General features: G+C 31.2%; 1 protein-coding gene across 1 annotated transcript in view; it reads right to left on the minus strand.

Moving 5' to 3' along the window:
- Pka-C3 (Protein kinase, cAMP-dependent, catalytic subunit 3) overlaps positions 1 to 15,314 on the minus strand; it is a 71,127-nt gene extending 55,813 nt beyond the window's left edge. Inside the window, exon 1 of the mRNA XM_088204078.1 lies at positions 14,913 to 15,314. Coding sequence (XP_088060204.1) covers positions 14,913 to 15,072 — 160 coding nt within the window. The 5' untranslated portion in view covers positions 15,073 to 15,314. The remainder of the gene's footprint in view (positions 1 to 14,912) is intronic.
- Positions 15,315 to 18,592: the final 3,278 nt, after the last annotated feature.

Consider the following 18,592-nt stretch of genomic DNA (forward strand, 5'->3'; position numbering starts at 1 on the left):
TCAACAGCCGGATAGCCAATTCCTTATATAGATACATACGTGGATGTACCAGTAAGGTGAGAAAAAAATTCAGTAACTTTTAATTAGTCATTTTTTTTAATATTAAAATTTCATTGACGTCATGTCATAATAGTGGATAAACCGCAAAAATGCTTTTATATGGAAAATCCAAAGTATTCAACGTCAATGCAAAACGATAAAATAAATAATCACTAGAAAATTTATCGTTTGCAATAATAATTAAAAGCGTTTTTATTCGCATTAATCGCACATGTGTACGTAATGCTGCTCATCTACTTAAAAACTGGTTAGCACATGAAAGGCGATCTTTAGTTCTAATTGGCACTATGAGAATGCAGGTATAATAATCTATTTATTGTTATGTTTAATTGGAAATTATAGCGTATCTAAATAAATAATTATCGATTTTTTTATTGCTAAAAAAGAATGTTTTCTGTAAAATATGTTATTTTAAGAAGTGTCCGTTCAATACTATATACACTTACAAATAAATATGATACAGTGCATCATGTCAACGTATTTTTAAGATTGAATTCGGTTCTGCTTTGTTTAAAAAATGAACAAAGTAGGTATTAAAACACCAAGATTATGATTCATATAAATTTAAGTTATCCTTACTGATTTATATATTACAGTGAATAAATATTTCTAGAATAAAAGATCATTTTTAGACAATATAAAGAACGAAAAAGCTTTTGCAGTTATCACAGATTAAGATAAATACAATTGATTTGTATAATTTGTTTTTGTTCCTTTGTGAACTCATTGAACACATAGTATATTTTTAAAAATATAATAAATTGTCTTTCATTTCAAGTGACTTTATTTTTAATTTGCCTTGTCTATGATAGGTAACTAATATAATCGGTTAATGTAACAAGTATTAACTTAAGAGATAAATGCTTTTATCATGGATAATCTTACGCGAAGAATTAAAAACATATATATATGAAAATAAGTGTTGAAGGATACGACTAACTTGGAACCAAATACGATGTATAAAAATGAGTATCTGTTACAGTGAAAATTTATTTTTCATGACATTGAAGTGAAATCATATAAAAATACATTTTCACCGGTAGATATATATTTCTACTAGTGAAAATATAATTTATCTGAGATGTGCTAGTGAAATTATACGCTACTCTAAACAGCAAAAAGCAATATAAATGTTGGTCTTCACCTGATAGTTGTGAACACCACCAACAAATTTCGTTTTAGGACGACACCTGCTGATGCCAAAATGTTCCAAACCTACATGTAACAATACAGTTCCACTGATATTGGCCAATGAAATCTTAAATCAATTGTTTGCTACATTTATTTTGCTATTAAAAGTTGCGAAACGCCCATTTCTAATTATAAATAAAAATAATTTACCAAATCTTTAGAACTTTCATGAGGTAAAAATTAGTTTAGATTAGGTTTATTTTCAAATTGCGTTTTATAGATATTTTGGAGCAGCAAATTTTTTGCTAATAAAATTATATATTTAGCGGTGAAAATGTATTCGAATATAATTTCACTGAAACAGTTAGTGAAATCTTATTCATACTAGTAACAAATTTACTTCACTGAAAATACACACTCACTGTAACATACATACATATAAATCAATAAGATGCCCTTCAACTAACTGCAAAGATTTTTAAGCCCTGGTCTTAAAAATACTATTTTTTTTACAAACTTTCTTAAATAAATATGCTTTCCTTATTTCTTAATTATATAACACGAGTCTACGTTATAGTTAACATACTATGTGACACCGTATTGTTTGTGACTTAAAATCAAAAATCACAAAACAAAAGTATATAACATAAATTGGGTTGATAGGTTTTAAAATCAATGAAATATCACTAAATTTGTACCTCCTCCAAAGCTCCAAATATTAAAGTTTTATTCCCAACATGAAAGGTAAGTCTACTAATTTTGTTTTTAGTCCATTTTAATAGAAGTATAACATCAGCTTCTGCGGTAATACATATTCTTAAGCACATATCTCACAAAGAGTTGTTTTTGTGGAGGTTTTCAACCCACAATTAAATTAGAGGTCAATTTAACGAGCATTTCGAAATAATAAATAGAAATACTAACTCGTCTTGAAACTAATGTTTAATAATAGAAGAGAATAAGCAATTGCATTAATACTTGTTATTATTTCACTAATCACCTATTAGTACATCCGTCCCGAGACGATAATCACTCGTAAGTACACATAAACACAGCGAAAAACTAATCTTTGTTTAGAAAGGATGCGCGATATACGATGCATTTTACCCCGCGCAAAATGTATAGTTATCCTACTACTTAAACTTAAAAGGCGTAAACACATTTCGTAACAATGCAATTGGCCCGCCAACATCCTCATCTGCAATTCGCCAGAGCTGTCTTGAACCATCAATATAAAAAATGTGACTCTTGGTCACAAACGGAGGAAGACGCGATCAGAGACGCTAATGATCCAGTGCTTTCTTGTCATGCTTTTAATGTATAGATTAATTCCAATCATGTCATGTTCATGAATAAAGACATTCCTATACCAGCAAAATTGTCTGATTTGAGCTTAAACCGTGCTATAAATAATATTCGCTTAAGATTGGAGGTCACACTCAAGATATCGTCTTTAAAAAATCAATGCTATTGAACTTTTATATTCGCCTGTTTCTTTGCAGCGTCCTATATAAATAAACTATATTTAAGAGGCGACGCATGCCTTCCTTAGAAACTGTTTTTTATTATCATTTTCAGCATCAAGGGTTCGCAATAATCAAATAAAAAAAAATTGTGTCACTTATGTTCCAATTTTGATATTTTCAACAATTTAATTACATTCCTAAATGAGCTCATAGCACAAAAGGATTTGATACACACTGACCTTGTGCATATTTTGCCACTTTGTTTAGACTTAGTCCTTGTTTATATTTTCAAAATGAAAAAAGCTATATAAGCTCAGGTCGTACGCTTTGGTTCGATTGTGCTCAGAGGTTTACACCATGACACAACCACTTGTTTGATCGTGTATCCAGGACACGTTTAGGTAGGTCAGTCGTAAGTAGGCCACCCGGTGAACTAGGTTGCAAGGGTAGCTTCGGAAAGGCCTATATTTAGGGCAGTAATCCGGGAGAGCGCTCTCTCTCTCTCTCTTTCGCCATAAATTTTATTACACATAGCGTAATTTTACCATGTAATTTGTGAGCTTCGACAGCTGCCAAAAAACATTTCCGCCTAGACCGAGTCCAGAAATTCGCTCCGTGTTAATTTTTAATGCCGCCGCACTCAAAACGAGATTACGACCGGTAACAATGTTAGCATTGAACTTCTTAGATTGCAAAAAAAAGTTGCTTATGGTCACGCTCCATACATGGGCGCTTTCAATAAGCTCAGAATTTATACCGACGATTTACTATGGTGCCGAGCTACCGATTTATGCAACATTATGTATAAAAAAAATGAGATATACGTAACGTATTAGAGACAAAAAACGCTTGACTCATCGCAATTTAAGCTACATCTGACACCGTTAGTCCAACTTCCTAATTTAGGTGGTAATAAAAGTGTTGATGACACGAATAAAACGTTTAGATGGCGTGTGAAATTTGATAATAGTGCAACTTTTAATTATTAATTATAAAAAAAATCAGATATATGATACATATTTATATGTTGTATCGAACGAAATATTTTAAATGGTTAATATTATTAATATATATTAATATAATAATAATGGTAAATTACTAAAATTATGATCATAGATAATCATTATGGTCCATTGGTGATCTTTGCTGTTAGTCCGTTCTTGTGTTTTTGAGAGCTTAAAATAATCTTAATTACGCTTGTAAAAATATCGTGAAAACAAAATTAAAAAATAAACGTTTATCTACAGACATATATTTAGAATTATTTTGGTAAAGTAAAAAAATGTCACCTTTTGTCAAAACCATAAAAAACTATATACGAATAAATACTATACACAAATTTGCTCTCAAGTGCCGGCCAAGTATATATGAATAAAAAAATGTATCTTGGAAGCCTTGGAACATCTTATAATGCTTACTTTTTATATGTTCTTCTATGTTTTAAGGCTAACGCTAGTTTGTAGCCCAATTAAGATTAACCATATGATTTTTGTGTATGTGTGTGTGACTTTTCTCACGTACCAAACACTTGGGAATGGGTCAAGATGCATAAATTCGACAGAAACGAGTCCGACGCGCGCAATGTGCAATATTTGGGTCACATCGGCACATTTTGCATTCTGTATTAGAAGAAAAATGACCGTAGCAACGTGATCTACGGCGGACAATTACGCCGTGGAAAAACTTATCTAGCATCTAGCAGCTATTTTTAAATCGGCTTTCTCTTCTTCGGACGCTGCCAATTGCAGCAGACGATCCGATCGGCACAATTGATACGGTATCACATCGTGTATTAGTCCCAGAATGCGTGGGACCGTCCCGCGGAAACAATGGATTTTTCCGCTATCCGATTTTGCTGTCGAAAATAATTTTCGAACCGGGCTTTTTTAAATTAGCTTCTGTTGGAAGTTAATTCAATATTTTGTATATGAAAAAGAAATTTGTGATTTATGCTTCATTAATACGCATCGTAACTTAACGATAAAATTTACGGCGCAGAAGTGAATATCCTCTGAATTTTTCAGAAAGCACATTAAATAATATTTATCTATGTTCCTACAATAAATATAAGATGTCAGTTGAAGCACGGTTATTTCACATAATTGACAAAAAATACTGTCAATTATTTAGTTGAGTTTTTAAATCGACTGAAATTTAAGGTATACCACAGTATAAACTATCCACCACAGATCCACCAAAAACGTTTAATGAAAGTGCTTAGTTGCTTGTGAAGACATTGAATAAAAATGTGCTGATGAAGCGATCTTAATTGGCACATTTAAAGACAATAATCTGACTTTACTATTTCACCAAGAAAATTGTATATATCAATATCATTATTAGACTGTCCAAAGCACCAAACAGCTTAACAAAAAATTTATTCCGATGTCACTCATTTATAAATCTGTAAAATAATATTTACAACGACGACAGGTCGTTACTATTGCGGTGTCCAATTAGCGATATTGAGGTTAAATCAGAATTAAAGTTAGAGAACATGCTGTTGTCGTCTACTTTTCCACGCGATGACAGCTAGCGCTCTGCTGCTCTCAGAGACTAACGACTGCACATATTGAAAAGTGAAAATATGTCGTCTCGACAGATGTTGCTTCAATGAAAACTTCAGCGTCCGACGAGAGCTTTTTTTGGGTGCTTATTTGTTTTGACAGCGAATGATTCAGAAACTGAATAAACAACAACACCGCCGCTTTTTTACATCCGATAAATTACCAGTCATGTTGTGCGATACGTACGAAAATATAAACATGTACGTTTGATCCTCTCGAAGGCTACAATCTCTGGCTTTTCAAGTTTTCCTTGTAGTCGCCTTGAAGGATTTGCGACATCGAACCATATGTAAATGATAAAACGATCCTGGAAAAAGATCGCATAAATATTTTGAGTAACTTTGTAAAATACATTTCTTTAAATCTACGCTTTATTTTATATTTTATATGCTTTGTAAAAAGAAAAAGTATTTCGATAAGAAATAATCAGATAATTTAGAAATCATTTTACTTGCACAATATTTTTCAATTTCAGTAAATACTTAAGTCACTTATGTCACGTATGAAATATATTCTATAAAGTTCTGCGTGAGATGCGATTTTATTAATATCAGTTTCAGCAACGTAATATGTTTAAAATGGTAATGGCATTTTTTCCTAATTCTTAATTAAGCTGATGATTTAATGTATTGGCAAATTGTTTCTGTTAACATTACCTCAAGTTGTTGTGTTTTATTGTGCAATATGATGTTTTTACCTGCTATGTCAGGCTAATTTAAAAATAAATAAATAGGAAACTATGCTGTCGCATACGTCATGAATCGAAAGCTTTGATTGTCGTCTTTGTCTTCAAGACAATTTAAGAGTAATAAAAGTAAGCGATTTAAAGGCAACCCTCACCAATCAACAAAACCGTTCAAAGAATATTTGTATTCAAAACAAATCTACTGTACGTGTAGCTATAAAGTTGCCAAAATGATTGCCCAATCTGGAAGACAATACACAGATGGAGAATTTTTTAAAAAGAATGAATTAAATGATGGATGAAGTATGTCCCGAAAAAAAACAATTATTCAAGAATATTAGTTAAATACAAGACGAATTAAAGAAATTTGAAATGATATAAGGAAATATATTTATGAGAGTAGAAGAAACAATAAATTCGAATAAATGGTTAAAGTAGAAAGCTTTGGTAAGTTTTACCACCGATGAAAGGTTGAACATAAGTGCTAAAAAATCTGGTGTATCTGCTTGGATTTCACAAAAAAAGAGAATAGAGTACGTAGCATCAATGACTATTCACTGTATTATTTACCAACATGTTTTATGTGTGAAGATGTTAAAAATTAAACAATTTATAGATGTTACTGTAACAATAATTACTTTTTTCAAAAGACAGTTTAATCACAGGCAGTTTTAAGAATATCTAATCGAGATTAAAGCACAATATGAAAATATTATATACTACACAGATGTCAGGTGGCTCAATACATAAAATATGATAAAGCGTTTATTTTTCTAAAAGATTAAATATATGTATTTATGATAAGATATACCAGAACTTCTTCAACTAGCGTTTTTGGTAGATTTCACATCTCGCATGAATAATTTAAATATAAAACTCCAGGGCAAAGAAAAATGAATTCATGAAACATTTTTACAAATTATAGCTTTATTAATGAAACTCAAATTATTAAAAAGCAACTTGATGGAGAAGAATATCCATAATTTCACATATTATAAATTAATCTTTGAAAGATAAAAGAACATTGTGTTACCAATAAATAAAGTATGCATCGAATCTTCCCAAAACAAATTTTCAAGACGATTTCAACATCTTAATAAACAATTAACAGAAATTCATCTTTTTCACAATCCCTTCGCTTCCTGTTTTGAAGATGTTCCGGCTTATTAACAGATGGAAATAATTGACTTAAAAAAATGACATGTTAAAAGACTCAGTATCATAAATAAAATTTTATAATGGACTATCAATATCTAAGTTAACTGCTAAAATATTTACTGTATTTGCCAGCACATATATTTGTAAACAGACATTTTCTAAAATAAGATACATTAAAAAAAATATATACGACGTTTGTGAGAAAGAATGAAATAGAAGGCCATTCGCTATCATTAATGAACTTATCCAAAAACATAATAGTTTTTCGTTTACGATATCGTTAATGTTTGATAAAAATTAACAAAAGGATATTTTAGTAAATATTTTTTCCAATTTCCTAATGCGTTATGGTGTCATTATACAAACAACAATAAATATTTTAAAAAAATATTGTGCACACTCAAAATAGATTAATACAATCCCATATATTTTTTCCAGCTCCTCATCGCTATCGCCGAAAACATCATTGTGTTTGGCAAGCTCGTTGTGAATCTCGATGCATCGTACGATAAAAGCGTTCTCAAGCGCTGACATCCCGGAAGCAACAAATAAGAAAAAAGGACGGGATCACGACTCTACAGCTTGCATCCAAAAGTCGCCGAGCAACTTTAAAAAGTGCTTCATTTAGTAAATACTACGCCAAGAATGCAATGATTTGTATTCCAACGCTTTTAACAAAAATACACCAGGATACAAATTTTTTATGACATATTTTAGTTATGAAAGTATAAAATTTAATCCACAATCTGGCAAATAGAGAAGTTAACAAAAAAGCCTGCGATTATAGCAGTAATAGTAACGGAGGAACATGGATTTTTTGACCATAATTTTTCGTAGACTTTTTGATACTACTGCCAATTCACTATTTTAAGAGGAAGATTCAGACATGTTTTGCTGATCCTGGATTTATATTTTAAAATAAAAAAATAGTATAAAAGTATACACAATCATTTTTTAAATTTTATGTTGTTTATTTCTTTATGAAACACAACCATCTCGAAAAGCATAAACATTCACGCAAAAATAAATATCTTATTTAATTTTACTGTATAGTGTATAATTACGATGAAAAGTTTTATGATAAAACATTATACAATTGAATAGTTGATTGTCCAAATAATATTTATAAAAACTTCATGCTGTACTTCAATAATGCCAAGATAAAGATGCCAAATAGTAAATTTCATTGTTTTATATGCCTTTGAAAATCTGAAAATAGAGTGTATTAAGGATAATGTATTTTGTTTTATATTACGAAAGTTTATAAAGTAGGTCAGAACAGTCACTTTAAAAAAATGAAGTGAAACGAAACGTGACTCAACATTAGGTAAGATTTTTAAAGTCAGACAATATTGACATTATAACTCTTGGGTGGTGCACTACTGCTTATGATATTTGTACACTAAGTAATGCTACTCAATTAGAATACTAGTTTTAGAATTGTGGTTGGTGGATGTGATTACACAATTACAAAATCATAAACATATATTTATAGTCGATAATAATAATATGTTTTTACATTTGCTCCCCTTAAGATTTCAACACCTTGAACCTTGAATTAGAGAGACGCTTCCTGTTTAGATTGTCTGGATCTCGCACGTTGCCTCTTACATTTCGTATAATTATATTTAATGGTATGGCAATGAAAATATATATATTCTTAGCCCAGGCTGAGATTTAGCATAATTTATGCTCTCACGTACAGGTGTGTTATATTTTATTGTGTCAAAAATAATTTAGAGTCTGAGTATTTTAGTCTACGTTTTTCTATTTCGGTGCCGGTGTGGGTATTTTAGTGTTTTTTTCTATTTTATATTCCGATCTTCCAAAATAAAACGTGCGTAAATAAAAAACAAATATGGCGAGCGAAAGTTGTCATTCGTGTTGATTAAGCGAACGCAACGTAAATCAAAAAATCCGTGGGAATTTTATTTAAATAAAATTTACATATATAAACTACTGTTTATTTTGAGTAAAGGTCTTAATTTTTACAAGGAAATTTGAAAAAAAACACATTTATGTTTTAATTGCACCCTATGATTTAAAAAAGACTGATCACATTATGATCTGGGTTTTCGGTTGCACTTATCTTTTTTACATTGTTATTGCTGTCGGCCATATTGAACACGTAGTTTGTGTTTAACAGCCAAATATTTAGTAAACGACACATTTTGTCACGCTCTTCTTTATTTTGAAAATATCAGAGCAATAAATTTGAATTAAAGTTTTCGTTAAAGATGGAGTAAAGGGCAGAAGAGTGCTTCAAATTTGGTTAAAATGCTTAAACGAATGGTACAAAGATTTTCAGGATGGCCGTGAAGACATCGAAGATGATACCAACCACTAATTGAAATGTGAAAAAAAAATAGTGACATAGTGCTTAATAATCGCCAAAAAACTATTAAGGAGATTGCTATAGAAATTTGTATGTCATACGGTTTATATTTGGGCATAAATAGAGTAACACCCCAATTTATTCAAAATGGTTTTTTAATTTTTTTTTAACAATTAAAGAAAATAAGTCGCTCACAAATTAGAATAGCTTCAAAACAGGTGACAAATCAGCTATGAATATGTCATCGAAGGAAAGGTGCAATTATCACAATGTAAGCGCCCTGGAGAGCTAAGAGCAAATAAAGCACGTCAACTTCGATAGAATGTCAAGATTCCACAACACCAGATCTTGCAGTTAATAAAGATAATAAAAAATATAGCCTTGCATTTTTTGGCGTTTGCGTGAGGCAATATGAAGAAAAATAAAAAAGGTATAAAACCCTTTAATTTTGCACCACGATAACGCAGAAGCTGATTTTGTCCAAAATCGATACCATCGTAATATCGCACATGCAGCTCGCTATGATTTTCATAGATGACCATAGACGCGATTCTAGCGGACGAGGCGCCGCCGGTCGTCGTACTGAAGGTATTGCTCTCGCCGTCGCCAGGTCAGTGTTCCCAGAGTGCCCCCTAGTTGCAGTTAAATAAATCGACCCCCACAAGATAATAGCAAAATTAATAAAGTGAATTGAAACAAATACTGATGTAAGTGACTTATATCTGATGAAGACTATTTTAAATGGAACAATATCAATATAACACATATAAGAAATTATTATGATTATTTTTACCTTAAGCCACCAAGCCACGATAATCGTGATTAAGTTCAGAATATGCAGCTAATTAAAAATATATAAAAAAGTAACTAAAAGCTCTCAAAATGTTCATCAAATTAAATTTTTCTGTATCTCATAAATAGTTTGATTCTGAATCCTTCCATAATTTTTTCAGTATAATAACTATAATTTTAATCGCGTGAATCCATCTCTAATAAATATATATTTTTTTTATTTTCCTTCCGCAATAGGAAGATAATTAATTGAAACCAAAATTTTTAAGTAAAGTCACATTTTTCTTTAAATAGAATAATAAAATTATTAAGCTTGAAAAACAGCTTATAGTGTTAATCCTAATGAGTGATAATTTTAACATGTGCTCTAAAAATAGTCTGTTTTCAAGAAAGAAACTATTTACGCAGTAATTTTTATTGCTTATTTTAACATTCGAATTTCAATGATTGTATTGAACCAACTACGAGATTAGAATCGACAACTATTGGTTCAATGATTAAATTAAACGTTAAGTATTTTAAATGAATGATCTGTACCTTGAATAAATTATTAAACACTCTTATGGTTTTAAATGGAATGGTTAGATCTAGGCCTTTTTTGTCATGTAACGTGGTGGAACGGCGTTCCAGTATTTTTAATGTTTAAAAAACATTGACAATCTGCGTAACATTACATTTCTTTATTTTTACGTCAATATAACGTCATTATTTTTATTTTACTTATTGTTAAGCTTAAAAGTTTAATCCCAACTTTAAAAATTAAAGAACTTCTCAATTACCGGTCCCACTAAAAAAGGTTCAAAACAATATCAGGAATGACGATAGAAAATATGGAAATATTGGTATGATAAGAAGCTACAATTTAATTTAAGATTTTTTTTACATTATTACGATTTTAAATGAGTCTGAATCAAATGAAGAACATCTAAACCGAATTTTGATCAATAGGAGACCGCAAAAAACAATTATCCCTTCTCAGAAGTCAAAAATTCACGTCAAAAGCAATAAAATCGTGCCGTCGCCGTCGCACTGCGACGGCGCCGACACGATTTTATTGCTTTTGACGTGAATTTTTGACTTCTGAGAAGTGATAATTGTTTTTGCTCCCTCCTATTGACCAAAATTCGATTTGAATACACTTTGATCAACACTCTCATATCAATAAATTTTGAAATAAATAAATCTCGCATATAAATTTTGTTTATTTTTTTATGCGCTTCGTGGCATAGAAAAAGCTGCTTTAAATTTAATATAAATGATATTTTAATATCAATTTTTTAGTAAAATGCTTGATAAGATGTTCCACATTTTTGGTTTAAAAAAAAGTTAGATCTATGTTGATCAAATATTGGTATTTTAAAATAAAATGATAATAAGAGTTGTTAAACTTAAAATTCAAGAGCTCCGTAAAAATCGAAGCTATAATATTTTATTATAAAAATAATTAAAATGTTGAAATATGTATACATGGATTTAAAAAAACAATTAGTTTTCGTATTATAAATATAATGGGATAATACGAAGTTTTTTAAAAAGTTACTGACCGTTTATGCCGTTTATCTATATTTATTAGCTGACTATATAAATATGGGGGGGGGGCGTAGAGGACGGGCTGACCCGGGCGGCACTTTCTCGAGGCAGCATATTCGCGATGGGATCGTCTAGTGTGGTTCTTAACCCTGAATGCACTAATACATGTATAAATCCACGAATAACAATTTATTATTTTAAGAAATGCTGATTTTATGACCCTGCAAAAAATGTATAGGGGCGGGCGGCAATTTTAAGGATCGCCCTGGGCGGCACATACCCTAGCTACGCCACTGTTAATATGACTACGTACTTAATAATTTTATTTGTTGCTTAACTTAGTAATGAAAAATTGCTAAACTTCTTTTATCTGGAAAAATAACTAGGTTTTAAAGAACGAACGAATAATAGAAAAAAAATCAAAGCGTACATTAAATCTTTAACATAATATTGAGACAGTCTGATGATGTTATATGCAGGTGGTATTTTTTAAACAAAATTGCATGCATCATTAAAAAATAAAACACTAAATAAATATTTCTTTTCTACTTAAAATATTACATATTTAACAAAAAAACAGAAATGTTCTAATCTACCTAAATACTTATTTATATTAATAGAGATTTAGCAACAAAATAAATCAGAGAATATAAAGATGTAAAAGATATAGACAAAGAGATCCATCAACTAAATATATCAGAGATACTGCAATGAACTGAACTTAAAATATTTTTTATATTTATAAAAGAGATAAAATATTCTTTGGACCTGCCTTGTAGCTTGAAACTAATTTCATTAAATTTGCTTGTACTGTAAGTTATATAGTTGGAAACGACCTTAGCAAAATTTTCTTGTCAACACTTGGATAACAGCCATTAATGAATAGAGCAATTATAATATACCATCCACTTAATGGGGAAAACGTTTGCAAATAAGGTCCGAAAGCTCCTTGACCTAAATGCGTGAGCTTCTCATCGGCCACCCCAGACTGCCACGCTACACACCGGAAAAGCTCTAAACTTATTATCATACATTTATCCCATATTTTGCCAATACGACCCACTTTTTATATAGGTCAAATTTTGATTCATGCAGATGTCGCGCTTCTAGCAATAATCGTTAAAAACCACAACAGTAAATTAAATATTGACTTTAGAGCTGAATAAAATTATTCCAGAGTTGTCCTATTGGTCTAAACGGTTATGATATATTAATCCTTTCCAAACCGATTTTCTATTTTCGATAACCTTCATATTAAATCAAAACTACGTGTGTCATGTAACATCCTATAAATGTTGGCTCATAGCCACTGCGATAGCGTTTACTCAATATGCACAATATATTTATACACATTATTTTATATTATATATAGACGTTAAATACATCTCATCGCTAGTGTTGATTGTTTTAATTGGCCAAATGAGTTCTAAATCATATCGTAATGATTTGATCAGCTGTTGTTGAAGCTGCACTGAATAAACTAATTTGGAACTTCCTCAAACGTAATATGTTTTCTTTAATTGAACGAAGCTTTAGTGGCTCATTTAAAAATAGTCCAATTAGCTATTAGAATCGATTCTTTATTAAGTAATCGAGCTTTGCGCAATCAGGAGAACAAGAAAGCTTATTGCAGCACGATTAATCACAGACACGAACTATTAGATAATAAGGAATTGAACTACCACAACCTTAAATCTCTCCACTTACTACCTACAAAAAAGCTCGTTCAAATATCTGCTCTACTGATTAGAAAGCAATCGTTTCCTCAAAACTACAATCACAAAAGCTTAACCGTAAATCACCACCAGTTCCAGTCACGACTTACGTCAACATGAAATATATAAATTATCAAATTTATTCCGATCTGATATTTAACATTTCTTTTTCTAAATCTGATGCAAAGATTCTCGCAGATGAATATCCTACACGTGTAGGTATGACTTGCGTCACGTTACTACGTGTCGTGCAATAAAAAGGTATGATCTATCTCTGTATATCCGCAAGATTTATTAATGATATTCTAAAAAATCGGCAAACGTGAATCACTAGTGTAATGTAAATATAATGCGATAGTGTATCTAAACACTGAGATTCTGGAATGATTTTCTTGAAAAATCAGATAAGTCATCTAAATGTTTTTTATCTCGTTGAAGAATCGTTTATCTCATAAATCAACGGTCGATCACTCGTCAGTTTGAGTTTGACAGAGCAGACTTGTCTTGACAGATTTGCCTCAAATTTAAAATAGCATTTCCTCAATGTTTGAAATTGTCTTTCGAGATTGTTATATGAAGATTTGCTCAGTTTATTTTGGCTCTGTGTACTATTTGTTTCGTTTGAAATACGACGAAAGATTATATCACAAAATATATTTTTTTTACTGAGCTACGAAAGCAAAAACGTCTATTTACATGGCTTTTAGCAAAACACAATAAACCGATTTAGGAAAGACTGCTTAATTTTAGTCGAGTATATTTGTTTTTGCTTAAGTAGTTAAATGCGAAATTTATTCTACATTAATAAAATGCATTAAAAAAGCCATTCTAAGTATTTATCAATAGTTACGTTAAAAAATCTAGTGCATATAATTTTAATATTGATAATATTAAAAAGTCTGTGAATTAATATTTATAAAACATATTTGTTTCAAATGGTAATCATTAAATTTATGATCAACACAATTAAAATTTAGAATATTCATAGAGTCCACTGAGATAGAAAGATATAATTGTTTTTAATTAATATTAAATCAGGTTATTAAAACCACAAAAAAATATTTTTTATTTTATTTTCTGTATCAAAGATGGAATATTTTAAATCCAGTCTTATTGGACTTGTTGTGATCGAAATTGTTTCATTGTTAATGATTACTAAAACTGTCCGTAAATAGGTAGTTAATGGTGTGTGCTTTAAAGCTTTGGATTACAAATAAAATGAGTAAGGGATCGTTTATAACTCATTTCTGTGATGCATAAATTTAACAAATAAAGTATCCGGTTATTTCATGGTTGCACTTTTGCCTGTCACAGTGGTTACGTACGAACCAAAGGCAGTTTAGAATTTTGTCCTATTGTGAGAACTGGTTTAAAACTTATTTTTAGAATTGCATAGAAAGAGCGTGACGTTGCATAAGAACAAAACAACTTTATGCAAAATAGTTTTTTAATAACAACAAAAAATAGACTCACCTATGGTCTTCAGTATCTGGAAGTCGTCTAACTCGTACTCCTTCTCTTCTTCAGAGTATTCAGCATCACTGCTCAACTCAACGGAAGAGGAGCTTTGCAAGGATTTTATGTCGGCAAACTCTGCGCTGCATTCGCGCACCAATTTTGAGCTGGCCATCATGTTGATAAGATTGTCCCAAATTCACAAAAACACAAAAAATATAATCGAAACACAACGCGAATTTGTGTTTGGTTAAACAATCGCGATTCAAAAATATAATAATCAAAATGCAACAGCACCTAGCATTGTTTTTGTTATTAATAATTAAAATGTATGTTTTAAAGTTTTGTTATTATCGACTTAAACTGTCAAGTTCGGTTAGAGCGCACGTCCGAACAACATAGAGAACCGAACCGGAATGAGAGTGAAAATCGTGCAACTTTCGTAAACACAGACGGGCGACGCTTCTCAAACTATTTTCAAGCGCAGTGCTTCTCAATTAGTATTTTAATAATAAAAACTATGTAAAAACGGTTCGGTGATCTTTGCTCACGTAGCAATTGATCACAGAAAAATTGGTCACGCGGATTATTACACACACAATATTGATCACAAAGCAACTTGCTCACAAATCGATTGCTCACAAGGCGATTGCTCACACGACACATCACTCACACGTTTTAAAGAAAGCTAATTTTTTAACGAAAGTTATTTCATTTTGATATTAATAAGACACAAAGTGAAAAAAAACAATTGAATGAAATAATATATTAATAAATATTCATACACTATTTTTTTTTTATTTTTTTGTGGTCTTAAAAGAAAAATATTCTGGTTAAATAACAATGTAATAATTAGGTATTTTTGGTTTAAAAATCAGAAGCATATGGATAATTCTAATCATGAAAACGCTATGAAAGCAGCTGATTTGTTAAGATAAATATAATATATCAATGAACGGTGATAGATATAAACATAATTATATAATAGCTGATCGTTTAAAAATAAACAAAAGCAAATTATTGCAATGTATTTAATTATTATTATATAGAAAATATGTTTTCTTAACTACCACAATAATAAATAATCCACAACTACTCTAAAAAGTGTTTCAGCGCAATCCCTGTATTTCGTTCAAATACCTAAGTAAATAAATAATTTTCCCAGATTTATAAACAAATATTTCGGGATTTGAACCCTTGTGGGGTGTGACTTCGCAGCCAGTAAGACGCAGATGGAAACTAGTGAGATTTTATTAGATTGTATTACATTTTGCGACAGATTATGATGGGCGTTGTTTTCTCCATATAGTGGTGGAGAAGCTGGCGGAGGGATGATGTAGGTGCGAGATTCTCATAGGTCTTGTAGGTGGCATGGCAGCGACAGTATTCGAGCGTTCATGTCCGTATGTTCTTCGCGGGCGAACGGGTGTCTGCTGGTCTTTTCGAGTATCTGCCAGAGTCTGCCAGTGACTGTTTGTGACTTCCTTCTTCTCATCTGAGTCCAGGCTTAAGTAACTAGGCCTACAAAGCTTGCTGATCAATTACAATCATACAACGATTATCGCTGTATTCGCTTCTTAGAACACGAAATAGGTATACGCCTTTAAAAAGTGACATTTGCTCGAAGAATTGTATATGTGTAACGGGAATATTTGTCTTCCGGTGATACATTGTTTTCTTTACCCGTTTCATAACAAAGAAATATTCATTCAATGCACCGGAGAATCATTGCGTGTTATTTATGAGGAAACCCTTTAGTTTAGATCGTCATAGTGATCTTAAATGATCACTTTTGGTCATTAATAACGTAAATTTCAAGAAAGGTCCTATTCAAACGTGGCTCTGTGTGGTACACCACAAATAAACAACAAAGCAAATGTTTCAATACATCGCAAAGGAAAAAAACACATATTAAATTAATCAATAAAAAACATATCTATAGACACAAAATCCAAAATATTTTAAATAGATAATAAAATAATACTATACAACCATCCTATTTATGCTTAAAAAGCATACATTTTCTTACCGTGTGAGCAATATTCGTATGAGCAATCGCTTTGAGAGCGATCGATTTGTAAATAATATACGCATGAGTATCCGTTCACCCTTTTTCGTACATTTCGGGCGGTTTCTCGACATAGCTTGGCGGATGTTGGTTTTTATTTGCTCCAACGTTTCGATTCGTCGGCGTAGACATGATTTAAGCATAACCCCACACAAATCAAACGGCGTTAAATCGCATGATCTTGACGGCCAGTTGACGTCACCAAAACATGAAATAGTTTTTTAACGCAAAACATCCAAAGTTACATGCGATGTATGGCAAGTTGCACCGTTCTTGTTGAAACCACACGTCTTCCACATAAATATATTTAATTTTATGCAAAAAAACGGTTATCTAGCGCCTATAGCGCTTATTATTGACTGTTACAGCCCGACCTTCATCGTTTTCAAAAAAGTAATACTCAATGCCGCCGCCTGACTACAATACATACCAGACAATCAGTTTTTGAGCATGTAATGGTCAATAGCCAACATCACATGCGCTTTATGTCATATTGTTTCAAAAACTAGGTGTCAGATTCGAGGAATGCCAGCAGCGTGTTGGTGGACATTTAGACGACATTATTTTTAAGACATGATTTTCCCAATTATGTTCTTTCAATGAAATAAACGTTTATTATCATATTTATTTATTAAGATTAAATTACCTATAATTTTTTCTTTGTTTAATTTTTAAAAGTGCAAAATCTTATGGCCCACTCTGTATATCTTTGTACAATGAACTGCTTTTCCGGCGTTTAACTGGCTAAATAAGTCACACAATTCGGAACCAAACCTCGAAATTCCTATCAGCCAGTCGCTAAAATGCTGTTATATTTGCACATGCAACAGAACAAAACTTCCAGTACTTTCCTGTCATTGGGGTCCTACTTTTTAATCTGAGAGTATGGTTATATTTCAGATTTCAATTTGTACATTTAGACAAAATAACTGGCCATTTATAATTGTTAATTGACTATATGCAAAATGCGACAAAGAACGGGCGATTAAAAATATATATTTTATCGGGCACTACATATTATGCGTTTAAGCATCATAATTAGTTATCATGGACCAGTAGATAGGTCTGCAATGTGCGTTGTCGTTAAGACATATTACAAAAAAACGATTCTATCGTGGCCACCCAACGGTTATTTTGCAGCCAGATTAATGCCAACAGCAATAATCCTGAGTCTTGTCATTAAGTCATGGGTTCCAAACTTTAAATAATCTGATTCTGAACTACAAAAACACCACCGGATAAAGAAAAAGTGTACACGCGTTTCTCAATCATGCCAATTCCAGGAATGTTGACACTTATTGGTCAGCAAGATCACCTTATTTGACAGTATACAATTTTTAATTGTGAGGCTATTTGGAAAGAAAGTTTTATTATATGTAACAGCGCATAGTCCAGAGCCAAAATCTCGACCTAAATGCCAAATTATTTCTATTCCTAGCCTCTTTTTTAATTATTTTTCATTTTATTGATATATATTCTATTAAACATGTACAGCTTACAATCATTAGATGACCAAGCTTGATGCTATTTATCTGTGAGTATTTATCACCATATTTATCTGTGAGATTATGTAAATTCAGAAAAATCTAATCTGTGATGATCTATCGAAATTATAATTATATAATAATCA

This window comes from Plectrocnemia conspersa, unplaced genomic scaffold, assembly GCF_051122295.1.
Source record: "Plectrocnemia conspersa isolate PC_06_02 unplaced genomic scaffold, ASM5112229v1 ptg000014l, whole genome shotgun sequence".
NCBI lineage: Eukaryota > Metazoa > Arthropoda > Insecta > Trichoptera > Polycentropodidae > Plectrocnemia > Plectrocnemia conspersa.